The 17,845-nt window shown below is 45.7% G+C and overlaps 1 protein-coding gene across 5 annotated transcripts in view; it reads left to right on the top strand.

Annotated features, from left to right (window-relative positions):
- Positions 1–3,699: 3,699 nt before the first annotated feature.
- CCDC169 (coiled-coil domain containing 169) overlaps positions 3,700–17,845 on the top strand; it is a 55,622-nt gene continuing 41,476 nt past the window's right edge. For 4 of the 5 annotated variants that reach the window (XM_075127987.1, XM_048847795.2, XM_048847787.2 and 1 more), the window contains exons 1-5: positions 3,700–3,899; positions 7,635–7,717; positions 10,868–10,978; positions 11,070–11,110; positions 17,574–17,627. In XM_075127987.1, the coding sequence (XP_074984088.1) occupies positions 3,823–3,899; positions 7,635–7,717; positions 10,868–10,978; positions 11,070–11,110; positions 17,574–17,627 (366 nt within the window). In that variant the 5' untranslated portion in view covers positions 3,700–3,822. The remainder of the gene's footprint in view (positions 3,900–7,634; positions 7,718–10,867; positions 10,979–11,069; positions 11,111–17,573; positions 17,628–17,845) is intronic. The other variant, XM_048847803.2, reaches the window with a different exon arrangement.

Here is a 17,845-nt window from a genome sequence, read left to right as displayed (position 1 = left end):
TGAGTCTGCCTCTTCCTTTTAGACTCCTGCCCTATTTAAGGTCTCTGCTATAGTGAATCCTGTCACAGTTAATTAGGCCTGAGTCATTACTAGTCATACTTAAAATTGATTTTTCTCCAGTGTTCTTTCCAATTTAAAAATCTAGTGTTCAATGAATTCTCAATGCATGATAGCAGGAATCATGCAGGAGCAACTATTTCTAAATGCAGTTACCATACAATTTGCCTAAATTTATGTTACTGACTGAGGATTTTAGACAGTTCTGCAATTCATTTGCATCTCAGATCATTCACTGATGAGAATAATAGTATTAACTTATTAACACTGTCAAAACCACCTTCTGCCCAGATGTTTTCACCAAATTAACTGACTTTCAACTCCAAGACCCAAGCTAACAGTGTTTTGGGTACAAGACCAATTTGTATTCATTGAAAACATTATTGCTTATTTTTCTCTCATCACTTTTAGATTGTTAGCTGTTTAGGAGCAGTCTGTCCCACACTGACAGCCCTTCACTCATTACAGGAACTACCACAATACACGTAAAAGAGAATCTAGATCCTCATTCTTCTCGTACAGCATGAGAGGGAATTATGCCCACAGCCACCCGGAAAAGAGAACCAAGAGCCAAAGCAAAAATGCTTGTGTGATCTAAAGCCACATCAGATGTTTTTAATTGTGAATCCAGTACAATTTTTAAAAATACTACACAATACATATCAGATTAGACCACTGGCTGTTAATGTTAGCTGTTTTGGGCTTTTCAGTCCTGATTGGTTTAACAAATTAGGGCTTGTCTACACTTACTGAGGAAACGAGGAGGAGCGATCGATACAGCAGCAGTCAATTTAGCAGGTCTAGTGAAAACCTGTTAAGTCAACTGCAGGCCACTCTCCCGTCAACTCCTGTACTCCACTGGATCGAGCAGAGTAAGGGGAATCGATGGGAGATCATTTCCTGTCAACATCGCATAGTGTGGACCCTGCACTATGTAGATCTAAGCTACATCAATTTGAGTTACGCTATTCAAGTAACTCAAATTGGGTAGCTTAGATCAACTTTTCCCTTTAGTGTAGACAAGGCCTTAGGGGAAGATGGAGCTAAGTTATGCAACTTCAGCTACGTAAGTCGATGTACTTAGATCTACTTACCACAGGGTCCACACTATGCTATGTCGACAGGAGACGTTCTCCTGTCAACTCCCCTTCTGCTTCTCATTCAGGTAGAGTACAGGAGTCAACAGGAGAGTGATCTGCGGTCAATTTAGCTGGTCTTCACTAGAGCCGCTAAATCGACTGCCAATGCATCAATCGTCATTCATCAATCCCCATTCGTCAATCCCCTGGTAAGTAGAAACAAGCCCTCAGACTCTCTTGTGCTACTTTATACAGTGCTTATTATTAATATTGGTATTGCAATAGTGTCTACTGGCCTCAACTAAGCATCAAGGTCCACTGTGCAAGGCCCTCTCCATGCAACACAGCAACAGTCCCTGCCCTAAAGAACAGACAATCTTAAGTGTTAATTGTTTCTGTAAGGCTAAATAATTAAAAGGCTAAAAATTCATTACATGTCTACTACAACACTTCACACATAAAGGTGGTTTAGACAACAGATTATCCTACCTGGTCAAAACTCTTGTTTAACTGGGTCAAAGCTATGTCATGCTTTTTCATTAGTTTCTGGTGTTCTGCCAAGCTGTCTGCTTCCTTTGTGAGTTTCTCTAGACAAAACAAAGTAGGCAAGGCATCAAATATGTGGCCATTAAAGCAATAGCTGAGCAAACGCTGTAATAATTTACATTTATTTGCAAAATAAGTTCCAGTCAAGTTTTCATACCATAAACAAGTCTGCAGAGTAAAATGCAGTGCTTCATTCTGTTTGGTGCCTTCAAACCTGACCTCAAATTGTACTCTTATAAAATCCTCCCATCTCTGTGGCAACAGTACTAAACAGAACAGCTATGGAGGAACTACTAGAGCATATTTGGCTGGCAACAGAGCACACCTCCCTTCTATTACACTCTGCATAGTCCCTAACCTCTTCTAGTCTATAACTGTAGGAGAGGAAGGGTCCATTTGTGCCATGGAAAAAGTACTGTGTAGCCTGTGCCATGACAGGTTAAGCTTTGATGCAAAGTTTAAAATTCCCATATGCTGCAGGATACTTGGTACTGTTGCACTCTGCTGACTCCCACAGAGGCAGGAACTGGTTGCAAAGCTTCCCTCAGTGTTTTACTTAAACTATTGCAGCCCCTTTGGCACATGTATCTATTTGGCTTGAACCGGAAGTTACCCATGTGGTAGCTGACTCAGGCCTTGGCTACACTTGCAAGTTAGAGTATTAAATCAGCCCCAGGCGTTCTAACTTCTGAGGTGTCCACATGGGCAAGACACACAGAGCGCCTGGACTCTGCAGCTGGAGTGCTCCTGATAATCCACCTCCAGGAGAAGCATAAAGCTTACTGTGCCCCAGCTGAAACGCCCCGTGTCAGCATGGCTGACGTGTTGCATTACTGCGCTGTGATTGGCCTCCGGAAACATCCCATAATCCCCTGAAGTCAAGTGGCCACTCTTCTCATTGTTTTGAACTTGGCTGCAGGCAGGTAGATATCCCCTTTCAAAGCTCCCTTTCTGACAGCTGGCATGCTTAACTGCTCCCGGATACAAAGCAAACCATTACTGTGGAATGCTGCTACTGCAGAGGCAGGTAGATGGGTGTGTGTGAGAGAGAAAGAGAGAGAGGGGATGGGGTTTCCCCCTTCCCTCTGCCCAAACTTGCAAGACAGCATGCTGACACACTCTCTCCCCCCACATACACACTCCCTGTCGCACTCCACACCCCTGATTTAAAAAGCAGGCTGCAGCCACGTGCACGCTGGGCTAGCTACAATGCACTGCTCTTTGTGGGGTTGCAAGAGCTGCTAATGTGGCCACGCCAGTGAGGGCAGCTCTTGCTCTGCTGCAGTCTCTGAGGGCGGGTTTAACTCCCGGCCCCCTCCATCTGCCAGTATAGCCATGCCCTCAGTTCAGTCAGCCAATCTGTGCCACTGCTTCGCCCCCGGACCCTGCCCTGGCAGTCGGGCTGCAGGCGCACCGCCAAACCAACGCGGTACCCGCGTAGCTTAACCCCGCGGCTGGGGCCGCTCTGACGGGAGGGTGGCCGGGCCCTGCAGCCCCCCGCAGCGCTCCCGGGACGTCCCCTCGGTGAGCGGCCCCGCAGCCGGCGTGCCGGGGCAAGGCGCGGCGGGCCTGGCAGACAGGGGCGCTGCCCCACGCGCGGGGCTCGCCCGAGTGAGCGGAGCAGGCCGCGGCCTCCCGGGAACGACCTAGGGACCCCCGGGACCGGAGGCCGCGCCTCGCCGGGCGCATGAACCTGCGGCCGGGCGGTGCAGAGCGGCTGCCCGGCGCGGCCCCGCCCGTTACCTAGCGCGGCCGCCATGCGCCCGTACGCCGCGTCCGAGGCGGGACCCTGCGGCGCGCGCGCAGCCATGCTCAGCCTTTGCCGGCGCTGCGCCCAGCGCAACCGTCGGAGAATTGGCTGAATTGAGTCGCGCGCGCGCCTTCCCGCCAGCGCCCTACGAGACTCGTTCCCTCGCCCGCCGTCAGGTGACCCAGCGCGACTCATGTGACCTGCCCCCTCCTAGAGCGGCGCTGAGGTTGCTGTCACGTGAGCGGGTTGGGCCGTTTGGTCTGTGGCTCGCGTGGCTGCTCCCCTTTCTCCTTCTCTCCGCCCCTTGATCCTCCCTCCTCTCCACGGAGATGAGCGCGCGCACGCCCAGGCCCCGGGGCAGGCAGGGTCTCGGGGCTGCTGCGGGCAGCGATGGGAGAAGGCGGGGACTCCAGCGCCCGGGGCTCCGAGCAGCTCCGGCTGGAGCTGGGGCAGGAGAAGCAGATGAAGTGAGTTCCCTTCCCAGAGCGGTGGGGAAAAGGGCCGTGCTCGGTGTCTGCAGCCGTGCACGGGAGTCAGCGTGGGCCGTGCAGGGAAAGGCTCCCGGCGCGCTACGGAGGAGGTTGAGACTAGGGCCTGCCTGGCATAAGATTTCCTAGTGCTTTCCGTTATAACACCCTGCTGTCAGGTGCTTATAGCTATGCCATCCCTTGGGCACTGGGGCTGAACTTCTCCAGGCTGGTGTCTGCCTGGGGCTGAGTTGCTTTGAGAAAAGAGGAGCTCCAGCTGTTTCAGAGAATGAGGCTAAGGAAATATGTTTTCTCTTGCTGCAGTGTTCTCACAACCTTTTCTTTGAGATGCTCTAGCGCAGTGGTTCCCAAACTGGGGTTCACGAACCCCTGGGGGTTCGCCAGATAAATTTCACTAATGGCGGCCAGAGGACCCAGGCATTGGAGGCAGCAGGTGGGACTGGTTGCAGGGCAGACAGTCCGAGCCCCAGGGAGAGCGGGGCACGGCAGTTGGGGCTGGCAGCCCAAGCCCTGCCCCCATCAGCGGGGGAGCCAGCCACCCAAACCCTAGCGCTCTGCGTGGGGCTGGCAGCCTGAGCCCCAGGGAGAGCGGGGCTGGGCAGTTTGGGCTGACAGCCTGAGCCCTGTCCCTGTCAGCAGGGGAGCCGGCCTCCCGAACCCCAGTGCTCTGCCCAGGGCTGGCAGCCCGAGCCCGGGTGGTCAGCAAGACCTGCAACCCAAGCTCAGTGGAGCTCAGTTGACCGGGGCGGTCAACGGGGTCCAGCAGCAGGAGCCTCACGGAGTGCGGAGGAAATTTAAACTTAAATCCCTGGAAATATTCATTTTTAGGAGGGGATTCACGAGATTTCACAATTTAGTGAAAGGGGTTCGTGGGCTGTTAAAGGAGAGGTGAAACTAAGATTTGCTGGGCAAGGAGACTAAAAGGGGGATGAGAAGTCTGAGGAGAGGAGACTGAATGTCTAGTTGAGGCAAATGGGAGTGGGACAAGAAGCCATGGGTGAGGAAGAGACAGTACACATTGAAGGGCCTGGGGCAGAAAGAGTCAAGCTTGAGGAAAATGGACAGATGACTCTGTGCTCACTAGAACACACTCCCCTCCAGAGTCTGGAATGGAACCCCAGATTCCTGAGTCTCACCATCCTTCTGCTGTCAGCAAATATTACTCCTGAGGGAATTGTGTGCCACTGCGCACGTGCAGACTTCTTGCTGGATGCAGAATTATTTATTGTGCAGAAAATATATTCTGTGCAAGAAGTGCTGCAGTTCTGCCTCTCACCCACCAGAGGCCACTGTGGTGCCAGAACAGCCTGCTGCCTGGCACTAACAGCTAGCAGCAGGCTGCTTTTGTCAGAGCTGCCAGCCAGCTGATGGAGCCAGGTTAGGAGGCACAGTGGGGCACACCAGGCTGCTGGGGGGTGTCACAGACTGGGGCATGGGCTCAGGAGTTAGTCATTGAGCCAGTGTCTGAATGGGAAGAGAGCTCTGGGTCACATGGGGATGCGGGGGTTAGGGGGGCTACAGGGACATATAGGGATGGGGGGGGTGCAGGGACACACAGGGTTGGGGGCAGATGTACCTGATTGAATGGGAGAAGTTAGGGGTCAGTCAGGGCCTGTATGGAGGAAGCTCGCCAGCTCCCTAACAATCCCCTCCTCTCCCTCCCCCCCACCCCCCAAGAAACTGTTCCATACTTCTCCCACCCACACAAGTAACTCTCCAGGTTCCTTTACTCTCCCTCAGCTCCTCCGTTACCCCTGGCTCCCCCAAGCCTTTGCACTGCTTCTGAGGGATGCAGGAAATACATTTCTGAGTTGTAGTTTAAATGAATTACTCCAAGTTCTATATTAATATGCCTAGTAAGGAATCCATTTGTCCAAAAACAAAAAAACCCTGAATCTTTTTATTTGTCTATATTGTGAGACATACTTGCTGAGAATATTTTGAAATAAATTACCAAAATAATTGAGACTGGTATTATCATACTGTGGTGTTTTGACAAATAAAATATGCAGAATCTTGCAGAATTTTATAATTTTGTGTGCATAACTTTTAATTTTTTGGCATAGAATTTTATTTTTTTGTGCAGAATTCCGCCCAGGAGTAAAATATCTCTGAAACCCTTTTGGGGTAGGAGCAGCAGTTGTCAGATACCCTCCTAATCTTCTTTCTTCTAACCCTGCCCTCTCATGCATTTATCTCAACTCTTTCCATCCTCCTCATCCCTTCCTTGCAGTATGTTAGCTCTCTGACTTTCTCTCTTCCTGTTGGTGTCTTCCCTTCAAACCAACAACTGTTTTGTTACCCTCCTGACCCTGTGCCCCTCCTCCCAAATCTGAAGTTCATGGGGGCAAAGAATGACTGGAAAAAGGAGTAAATTATGACTTCCCTCCACTCACCCCTTCCCACTGGAGACTTCCAACCTCCCTGGGTTATCTGGCCCAACCTCCTCTTGGACTGGGGCTTCCTTTGAAACTCCTGGCATTTGCAGGCTCCAGCTTCCCCACAACTGGTGCCTTCCCTGTCTCTTGCCTCATATGTCAATTCTTCAGTTTCCAATCCCTTGTTTGCCTTCCTGCTCCTCTGAGCATTGATTTGGCTGTTTAGGTGCTGTCATTTTACTGAAAACTGGTGTCATTTCAGATTTAAACACCTGAAATAATCAAATTTATTATTTTTAAAATCCTGTGACTCTGAAATTGACCAAAATGGACTGTGAATTTGGTAGGGCCCTAGTTATATACGATTTCAAACTCTGGGTTTACCTACTAGTTATTATATACTTTGACAGTTAGTTTCTGAATGAAATCTAAGTTTTTGTCATAATATGTGGCCAAAAAGTTCTAGGAGAATGATTTAGTCTCTAAGCAGTGAGTTCTGAGTTAAACTGAGATCAAAATTTCCAATAGCACTTTTCTCAGGTGTACTCTTATGTATCAAGAACTAAGATAATAATTTGTTCATTAGCATAACATACCATGTCTTGCCAGACAAATATTGAAATCTAGAGATAGTATATGTTATCTTCATATGAAAATGTCTCCAATCACAAAATTTCAGAAATGCCTCTATATTTCTAAAGCACTGTAGCAACCCTGGAGAAATAGTATTGTAATGCTGGGACACTGGACAGAGTGGGCTGGTGCTCTGAGGTGGTACTGAGAATTCTCTTTGAGATGCATGGCTAGCGGATCTTGCTTACATGTTCAGAGTCATACTAATCACCATTTTGGGGATCAGGAAGGAATTTTCCCCCCAAGTTAGATTGGCAGGGACCTCAGGATTTTTGGTTTGGTTTGGGGGCTTTTGTTTTTCATCTTTCTCTGCAGCATGAGTCTAGCTCCCTTGCTAGGATCATCTAGGTATATCTCAGCAAATCCTTTCCCTGCCATTGCAGGAGCCTCTGGCATTCGTGCATCTCAGTCCCTCCTGTTCCTTGCCTGTGGCACACAGTAGTTTAGTCTTCTGAGGGCTGTAATATTTTAGTGTAATCCAGTTTACTGGACCTACTACAGGGGCAATTGGGTAGGGTTTAGTAGCCTATATGCAGGAGGTCAAACTAGATGATCCAGTGGTCCCTTCTGGCCTCAATCTCTCCAATGTACATAATGGAATATAAGCACAAGGACACTTCATCTGTACATAAAATTCAAGTTAGATTTTGTTGTTCGTAAGAAAATTAATTATATAACCATTTAATTAACTTCTCTATCACAGGGAAATGCTTGAACTCTCAATATTTGAATTGAGAAACACACTAACAGAACTTGAAAGAAGACTTGGCAGTGTTGAGGATGAAGGTAAGTAGATAATAATTAATCTTGGCAGGATTCGATTTTAATCGAAAACTGTCGGTAAATGTGTGCAGGCAGCAGCACAGACGTAAGGGTGGCAATGCCATGCCGTGCCGTCCTGACTTCTGTGCTGCTGCCGGCAGTGGCTCTGTCTTCAGAGCTGAGCTGCCGGCCAGCAGCCGCCGCTCTCGAGCTGCCCGCCGCCGAAGGCAGCGCCGCCAGCAGCAGCAGGACCACCGCAACCCCTACAGTACAGTCCCCCTACAGTAACCTTGTGGCACCCGCCCCACACAACTCCCTTTGGGGTCAGGACCCCTACAGTTACAACACTGACTGGAGTGAGTGAGTGAGTGGGTCCCTGACAGCGCAGCTGCGGAGAGCTCCCTGCACTGCCTCAGGGCAGAGACACCTGGTCCCTGAATGCTGGGGGGGGGGCTGTGGCCCTGGCAGGGCAGACAGAGACTCCTGCTAGGATGGCATGGAGGAGGAAGAGGACAAGCTCCCCGCTGCAGGGCTGACTGCCATTTGCTGAATGTCTCTGCACTCACCAGCTGGGAGTGCCAGGGGTCTCTGCTTTGCCGTGCCAGGACTGCAGCCTTCCCCACATCTTGTGCCTGCAGGGATCAGGTGGCACTGGCCCAGCGGTTGTGTAGGGAGCTCTCTGCAGCTCCACTGTAATTGGAGTGGGGCTGTGACAGCAGAGGTCTCCCTGCATGGCCATGGGGCCTGTGACACCCAATTCCTGCAGGCACATGGTATCGGGGAGATTGTGGTTCTGGTCCAGCAGAGCAGAGACCCCTGGCTGAGACTGCAAGGAGGAGGAGAGGAGACTTTGTCATCCCTGCTGCTGAATGGTTCTCTCTGGGCAGGAACCATTCAGCAGTGGGTTGGCCTTTCTGCAGCCAGGGACTTGTCATCCTCACGACCCTGGCCTGGGCTCTCTGCTCTTCCTCTCCAGGACCACAGCCTACTCTGCACTTTTTGCCTGCAGGAATCTAGTGTCACTGGCTATGCAAGGGAGTTCTCTGCAGTCATGTTCCAACTCGCTTGCTCTCCAGCACAGAACTGTTTTTACAGTATGTACAGATATACACTTTAACAATGAGAGTAATTAACCACTGGAACAATTTACCAAGGGTCATGGTGGATTCGCCATCACAGACAATTTTCAAATCAAGACTAGATTTTTTTCTAAAAGATGTTCTAGGAATTATTTTGGGGAAATTCTATGGCCTGTGCTATACAGGAGGTCAGACTAGATCAGCATTTTTCAAACTGGGGTCCATGGATCTCTGGGGGTCCCTAGGGGTACTCCAGGAGGTCTGTGGGCCCCACTGATCAACCCCTTCCCTCAACTCTTCCCCCTCCCTCTATCTCCAGGAGGCTACTGAAGCCAAACTGGGAGATTTTAGGCACTAAAGGTCCAGCAGGGCTAAGGCAGGCTCCCTACCTGCCCTTGCTCTGCACTGTTCCTGAAAGTAGCTGGCCTGTCCCTGTGGCCCCTGGGGGGGGGCACGGGGCGGTCTCCGTGCGCTGCCCCCACCCCGAATGCCGACTCATAGCTCCCATTGGCCAGGAACTGTGGCCAATGGGAGCTATGGGGGCAGTGCCGGGAGACTCCCTGCCCACCCCCTGCTCCCCCCCCCCCCCCCCCCCCCAAGAGCCGCTGCCAGAGAGATGTGGGAGTCGCTTTTGGGAGCCTCCCGTGGTAAGTGCTATCTGGCTGGAGCACTCACCCACTCCTGTGCCCCAACATCCTGCCCCCGCCCAGAGCCCGCACCCTAACCCCCTGCCTCAGCCTGGTGAAAGTGAGTGAGAGTGGAGGAGGAGGGGATGGAGTGAGCTGGGGGAGGGAAAAGGTAGGGAGGGGTGGGGCTTCGCGGGAAGGAGTGGATTGGGGGCAGGGTCTGGGGCTGAGTTGGGGGGCTTTGGGGATCCCTGAAAAAATTTAAATCAGAATGGGGATCCTCGGGTTGCTGAAGTTTGAGAATCGCTGGACTAGATGATCACAATAGTCCCTTTTGGTCTTGGAATCTATGAATCTTGAAGACGTAAAATAAAGTCATAATAAAGACTACAAAAGTACATTAGCCATGTATTTTGTATTTTTCACATATCAATGAAAAATGTAAAAAACTTAAGTTTTAGTTACTGGATGGAATCCTGGCCTCACTGGGTATGTCTACACTGCAGTGTAAGACTGTGCTTGACCCCATACCCTTGTGTCTACACTGCAATTGTGCTAACAAAGGGCGTAGACCCAAGGTTTCAGGACCCTGCAGGGCAATCAGGTCCAAGCTCAAGTCAAGCTGGGACCCAGGGTCCAAGCCTTATTGCTTTGCAGTGTAGCCACAACTCCATTTGACTCAAGTCCACAGAGTCATCTGGAAGTATCCCACAATTCCATGGGACAACTTCCTTAGTCCTCTCTATCCCAACAATCTGCAGTCTACTCTTTTGAAAACAGACACGCTTTTCTCCCTGGGAAACGGCAGCAGCTCAGGTCAGCGTTAACCCATTCTGTTCTGATCGCTGATCTGCAAACATACTATCAGAAAGCTTCCCCTGCGTTTGCAATGGAGAGCAAATCGATCAAGCCTTTTGGAAAGTGAGCTGCTTCCTACTAATGTGCAGAGCAGGCAATAAAGTTTTCCCACAGTGCACCATGTTTCTAGAGCTAGAGCAGATCTCATTTCAGAGGGCAGGGGGCGAGCTAGGGATTCTGGGATATGGTTACTGTGACTTGGGTCTGCGCACTGACTGTAGTGTGGACGCCAGAGCCATTCAAGCACATACGTTCAAGCACAGGTCATGACTTCCTTTCTTTAGGGTTAAAATACAATGTAGATGCTCAAGCCCAGGGGGTCCTGAACATGGGTCAGCTGACTCGAGTCCCACTAATCCTGGTTTACATTGCAGTGTAGATGTATCCACAGAAGTAAATGGCAAAACTCCCATTGACTTCCGGGAGGCAGTATTTCACCTAGTATCTTTTTCAAGTTCCCTTGTTTGTAAATGGACACTTTCTTGGTTGCACAGTTGTGGGGTGCAAGGCTCCAAAAGGAGGTGGAGTCATTCTGAAAAAGGCAATTTCTAATTCTAGTGGTATGAATTAAATTTTGGAAATAAATATAGTAACATTGTGTTTCTTTGGAGGTAATGAATGGAAAACCAGATATGAGACACAAGTAGAACTGAACAGACAACTAGAAAGGCAAACTGGTCGTCTTCAAGAAAAGATGGAACATATTCATGGAAATCCAACAGGTAGAAGTGGGCATTCATAGATATTTTTCTCTAGTATTCATAAAATTATATATTAATATATCAAGGTATCACACATTTTGCTTATTTACAGATAGATTGTCTTCTATTCGCTCCTTTGATCAAATGCCCGTGGTGAGTACATTGGCATTTAATTGCATAAGCATCTAACAGTTCATTGTAGCTAAGGAAATTATTAAATAATTTCAGCCATTTGCAGCCCAGAAAAAAATCAGTGACCCTTTCCAGAAGCCACAACAATCAACCCATTTATTTTTTCATTGTTTCACCTCTGCAATTGTTTATAAACTTGTAAGACATATAGTAAAACAAGTAGATAGGGGATACATAAAACATGAATCCTGGGAAAAATAATCTTACATATTACAGTGGGGGTTTTTATTTAATAAAGACTGCATGATTGGGTGCTAAATCATGAGTTATACTGAGGTGGAGTACCTGGACAGTTTCAATTAATAATTTATATAATGTATATTCTCGATGAATTTAGTACTATTACAAATACATTGTAAACAACATATTTATGGGGAAATCCTCATTGTAGAATAAATGTTACATCTGTAAAATACAAAATGGTTTAAGCATTTTCATTCCTTTAACTTCACTTCCTCCAAAGCCATGCAGACTTCACATTCACCCAAAGCCTGAAAAATTGCCCAGGGTGAATGAAGCTGGTTAGGGAATGGCACTTGGAAACCACAGAGACCTTCACCCAAAATGTGGGTGCACAAGGGGGCAGAGTGAAAACAAAGTTTAATTCTGGATTTTTCTTTTGTTTTTTAACCTCAAGCTCCAGATACTCTTACTTTAAGGCCCTTTACTCCTCCCATTCTGTTGTCTGCCAGGGAACAAACAAATAGAGAATCCATGTAATATAGGCAGAAGTAATATAAGGTCGGGCAGTGTGACTCTGTGAAATGTTCCTTCCAGCTTGGGAGCTTACGGAAGCCCTCTGATTGAACTCTGAGTGGTTCAGGCTTTCCAGATTGGGTGGAAGGAGGTTGAGCCAGGAAGTAGCTGCATTGTATATAAGCTTTCTTCCCAACCCAGTGCATTTCCAAATGGAAGTGTGTGTTTTGGAATTAATACTGCTCCAAACACAATTAAATTCCCTCTATAGCTCTGACCCCCTCAGATGGAGGTTTGTGCACATCTATGATGAAGGAAACCAATAACAGCACAATTTCTAAGGGATCTGTTCTGACAGAAGGGAGAGGAGGAATCAGGAAAGGAGCGTAGAGGGGCCTAGACTTTTTCACTGGTATCTAGGAAACTTCTGGGTTCCCAGGGCACACCCCTGCCCTGTCCATGAGGCCTCCCTCACCCTTATTCTGCAGGAACTGCAGGTGTTCAGGCTTGCAGATTTAGCCAAACCTTTTTCTGCTCCTGTGAGTTTCTCTGTGGGAAAAAGGAAATATTTAGCCCTTTGAGGATTAGAATGAGAAACTGACATTTCTTGGTGGACAGGAGCAGGGAAGTCAGCAGCTAGCCATCACCCTACTTATGTTCAGTGTTTTTAATGTTATTTATTAAAACTTCAAAGTCCCAAACTTGCCATTATATATGAGAGCCTATGAAGACATCCATATGATGTTTTATTTAAATATGTTCTAGTTCAAGCAGAAATTAATTCAGGGAAGTCTTATGGCCTGTGTTATACAAGGTCAGAGTAGATGATCAGAGTAGTCTCTTCTGGCCTTGTTAGCTAAATAACGCTTCCAGTAGATATCATATCATTTCTACAGTGTCCCAATATTAGATAATGGATTCCTTTCTGAGGAACATTGTAGAAAGATAAAGTCTATTAGGTCTTGTCATCTTTATATTGTTTTTAAAACACCTTCAGGAGTTTAAGAATTTATGGGATTGAAAGACTGTTAAATCTAAAAAGTTAGGTACTTGTTTGAGAACTCTTTTTTGACTAGAGAAGATGGAATGAATACAAACAAATTACATTTGTTTCATATTATTTTTTATTTATTTGTATGCAGTAGCACTTATGAGCCCCATTGTGCTAGTCCTGTACAAACACAGACCAAGAAGACCCAAAGAGCAAATTGATGTAAATAATTATAAGCAAATATTGTGTATATGTTTGCCAGACACCCACAACACATTGTCTGGCAAAAGTCTACTTTCTCCACATTCCACTCTTTACTTTTAAAAGCTAAAGGTCTTGTTTTTGAGCACCAACAGGGTAATGACAAAAATAGGCACTCAGGTACCATGGCAATGAACAAGTTATAAGAATCTAAATAGAATGGAATAGTTTACACCAAGGCAAACTCTTGGATGGTGGATAAGGAAGCACACTGGATTTTCCGTACCCAGAAATTGAAATAATTGCTTTCAAGTGTCAATACCATTGGCTGTATGGACCTGGAATTTTGCTGAGGAATTTTTCCTTGCTTTGGAAAATGTGTAGTTCATTCATGTTTAAACACACAGGTATTATTTTGATGATCTCATTTTGAAATCCTCTGTTTTTTCGTTTGTTTCCAAAAGTGATGGTGTTGTCATCCCCTTCAAACAGCACAATAATATGAAACCAATAATACAAACATTTTCTTCTTTATAAGTGGAGATTAGAAAATCATTTCTGCATGTTGAGGTTGGATATTGAAAAGCTCTGAAATAGGAGCAGCACAAAGAACTTCTGTTTGTCATAACTTCCTTTGTGCCCCAGTGAATAATGCACAAGCTATACTGAAATTCAGAAATAATTATGAAGAAATTGAAATGCAGTCCCTTTGAAACCTAGCCCAATGCGAATTTTACTTCCTCTTGTTAGATAAACCAGTTAGCATTTGTTCACTTCTTTTTCGTTAAGCAATATTATGTGAAATATACATAGGCTGTCTCCTAAATATCATTTCCCATGTTAGGAGAGAAAAATCTTCATCTTTTTTTCCTCTCCTTATAGTTACTGCAAGAAAGCCTCCCTAGACAGAGGCTTTATTATGCAAATAGAGGAAGGCATACTGCAGAATCAGTTCAGAAGAACACACTTCAGATAGCATTGCCTTAGCAACGCTCTAGTTAAGATTAGCTGCAGAACCAGGGTTTCTGTTATAAATCACTGTATTCAGCGTTGTCCATCATTGTGATTGAGGAAATTCTGAAATTATTGTTCAGGCATTTGCTTTGCAAAACTGTATTATAGTAAAAACGCTGGATACATACCTTAGCCACACATAGGCCATCCCTGTGCCTTACTGGGGTTCTGCAATTGATATTACATTACTAGCAAAGTGTGTGTGATGGTGTCACGTTGGAGAAAAAGCTGAAGACACAGACTGGGTATCTGGATCCTAAGAAGACGTATGTGAGAATTGTTGTGCAGTGATGTGTTGAAGGCTTCTCTGAGCCTTTGTGTCGGGGACATCAGGACTTTGCCAAGGTGGAGGAAATTTTGACAGTTCCCTTAGTGGGTCACCTTTAACTGAACTTCACTGACCTTGTTTGCTTAAGTCTCAAATAGGGCTGAGTGAAAAATGTGTCTGAGTTTCCTTCTCTTTGCAAACTTCAATACTAACTTGGAAAAGGGTCTGCAAAGGGCCCTGAGATGTCCCTGTTACAGTTTAGGAAGGCAGCAAGCTGGTCCTTGGTATCAAAAAGGTTGAGAAATACTGCTCTGGACCTCTTCAACATACCTTGTGTGTCCAGGAGACCCCTGTTGACCTCGCTTCCCCTGCCTCATTGCCATCCTGGTATAGGATGTTCTTCCTCTGATATCTTCGGTCACAGCAGGTGGTCACTTTCTTTAATTCTTTATATGGTCTTCAGTGGGGCAGGAAACACCTGCTTTTTCTCAGCAGGGCAATAGGAGCTGAGGAAAATCCTGCTACCAGCCCTCTTTATAGCCATACAACTGGGGATTATATGTCTTCTGTTCCCTAGCTTGTGGCTGGTTAGAAACCCTGGTGGTTCCCTAGCACCGCCTGGATTGGCTTGGGAAAGAGGGTGCTCCTTGGAACTTGATGTTCATGTAGAACCTGAACCAATCTGTGCTGACCCCTAAGCCAAACAAACTGACCCCAGCAGAGTTCATGCAGCCTGTCATAATCTTCATATTATTTTTTAATATAGCTTTAATGTGAATTATTATATTAGCCACAAGGGGGCACTTGGTATTTAAATATGCATAGCCCTCCTGGGTTCAGTTGTACTGAAGCCTTTAGTGTTCCGTGCACAAAACCTCATATGTACAGTATACGCAGAAACATGCTTTGCTAAAGAACTTTATTTCATTTTGTCACAGTAATTATTACAGTATGAAATTAGTGACAGTTTATCAATAGAGCTAAAAATGGAGTTCAATTTCAGTAACATGAAAGATGCAGCATTACTTTTTGAACTAGGTTTTAGATTTAATTACTTCAGCTGATAGACATACCTCCTGGTGTTGGAAGGAAAAGAGTTTATTTTCCGGGTGAAACTGCATGTGATTTCAAATGTCAAGTAGAATAGATTGTAGAGGCTTCATGATTTTCTTTACATGCCAAACAAATGTATTGCTTATGTGGCTACCTGATAGAAGAAAATTGAAGAGGATTAGGGCTGGAGTGAATTGCTGGATCATTAGACAGCTCAAGTCAGTCTGGTGAAAGTAAGTTGGCTACGTTGACGATGTCTCCTTTTTGTCACCGTGGATATGGAGGAGTGATTGATGGAAATTGTCATCTGCATTCCTAGTGGCAGCAATATACTGAAAAATCCACTATGAAAACGGCTTATGTGGGTGGTTTTAAAATCCAACTGCAATATAAATCTGCATAATTTCATTTGCTGGCAGTTGTTAAGTCAACCACATACTTTGGAGGGAATAAAAAAAGAAAAAGTGTGGGGATAAATGCAGAAAAGATTAATTGGGGGGGGGGGTTTCCCTTTACTGTGAAGCTTTGGATATTGGTCACTGCTGGAAACTAAACTTGATGGATCATTGGGCTAATAACATATTTGCTAGTGAAGAATTCAGTTATGTAAAGAAGTCTCTCAAGGTATTATTTTAAAATTGCAGTATGTCTTTTAGCCCATCAGCTCACTCAGAGTGACTTGACACAGGCAGTTTAATGAAAACTAAGAATCTTAAATCCTTTAGTCATCTTATGTCTCCTTTCCAGGAATACGTTGTCCAGCTAGTCAGGGTTTAGCAGAAGAGGCTGTTGTTAAACCTTAACTTACAAGAATGACAATATTTAATTAAACCAATTTCAGCAATAAAGTTATCCTGACTTTTTCAGGGTTTAGGTCAGAATTTATCCCACCTCCTCAATCTTGGGGCTTGGTAGCAGCATATTCTCACAGGTCAGTGCTGGATAAAGGAGGGAGATAATGGTCTGGAGGTCACCCTGGTGCACCCCCTGCAGTCAGTGATGACACCAGGTGAGCCCCTGCCTCAGTTTCCTTTTTTGGGCTATCAATAAGTTCAGTAAGGTCCGCATATAGTGAACGTTGCCCCTTCAGGAGTCCAGTTTATTTAACCAAAGTCTGAACATAGTATGCAAATTAATATAAGAATAGCCACACTGGGTTGGACTAATGGTTCATCTAGCCCAATATCCTACCTTACGACAGTGGCCTATGCCAGATGCTTCAGAGGGAATAAACAGAACAGCGCAATTATCAAGTGATCCATCCCCTGTTGTCCAGTCCCAGTTTCTCACAGTCAGAGGCTTAGGTACACCTACAGCATGGGATTGCTTACCTTACCATCTTGGCTAATAGCCACTGATGGACCTAACCCCCATGAACTTACCTAATTATTTTTTGAACCCAATTATAGTTTTGGTCTTCACTCCCCTGGCAGTGAGTTCCACAGGTTGACTGTTCATTGTGTGAAGAAGTACTTCTTTGTTTTGTTTTAAACCTGCTGCCTATTAATTTCATTGGGTGACAGATGTTTCTTGTGTTATGTGAAGGGGTAAATAACATTTCCTTATTCACTTTCTCTACACCATCATGATTGTATAGCTATCTCTCGTATGCCCCCTTAGTCATGTCTTTTCTAAGATGAACAGTCCCGGTCTTTTTAATCTCTCCTCATATGGAAGCTGTTCTATATCCTTAATCATGGTTTTGCCCTTCTCTGTACCTCTTACATTTACAATATATCTTTTTTTTGAGATGGGGCAACCAGAAATACACGGAGTATTCAAGATGTGGGCTTACTATGGTTTTATATAGTAGCATTATGATATTTTGTCTTATTATCTATACCTTTCCTAATGGTTCCTAACATTCTGTTAACTTTTTTGACTGCTGTTGCACATTGAGCAAATGTTTTCAGAGTACTATCCCACAATAACCCCAAGATCTCTTTCTTGAGTGGTAACAGCTAATTAGACCACATCCTTTTGTATGTATAGTTGGGATTATGTTTTCCAATGTGCTGTACTTTGCATTCAACAATATTGAACTTCATCTGTCATTTTGTCATCCAGTCACCCTTTTGTCATCAAAGTTTTATGAGATCCCTTTTTGTAACTCTTCGCAGTCTACTATAGACTTAACTATCTTGAGTAGTTTTGTATCATCTGAAAAGTTTACCATCTCACTATTTACCCCTTTTTTCCAGTCATTTCTGAATGTGTTGAACAGCACTGCTCCCAGCTCCCAAATGGCACCCCAGGTGAGCTGAGTCTTCGGTGCCCGCCCCCTTCCATTTGTTAAACTTCTGAATACCTTATTTTTATTGCATTTGTAGTCCATTTCACGACTTTGATGCATGATTTGCATGCATGATTTATCCCTGTCATATAAGATAATAAATTTGCACGCTAGGATCTGTAAATCTGTATTTATTCATGCCATATATAAGCAGATAAAAAAATTAGTTTCATCTAAACA

The sequence above is a fragment of the Caretta caretta genome, chromosome 1 (assembly GCF_965140235.1).
Source record: "Caretta caretta isolate rCarCar2 chromosome 1, rCarCar1.hap1, whole genome shotgun sequence".
NCBI lineage: Eukaryota > Metazoa > Chordata > Testudines > Cheloniidae > Caretta > Caretta caretta.
This window is presented reverse-complemented; position numbering and strand designations above follow the sequence as displayed.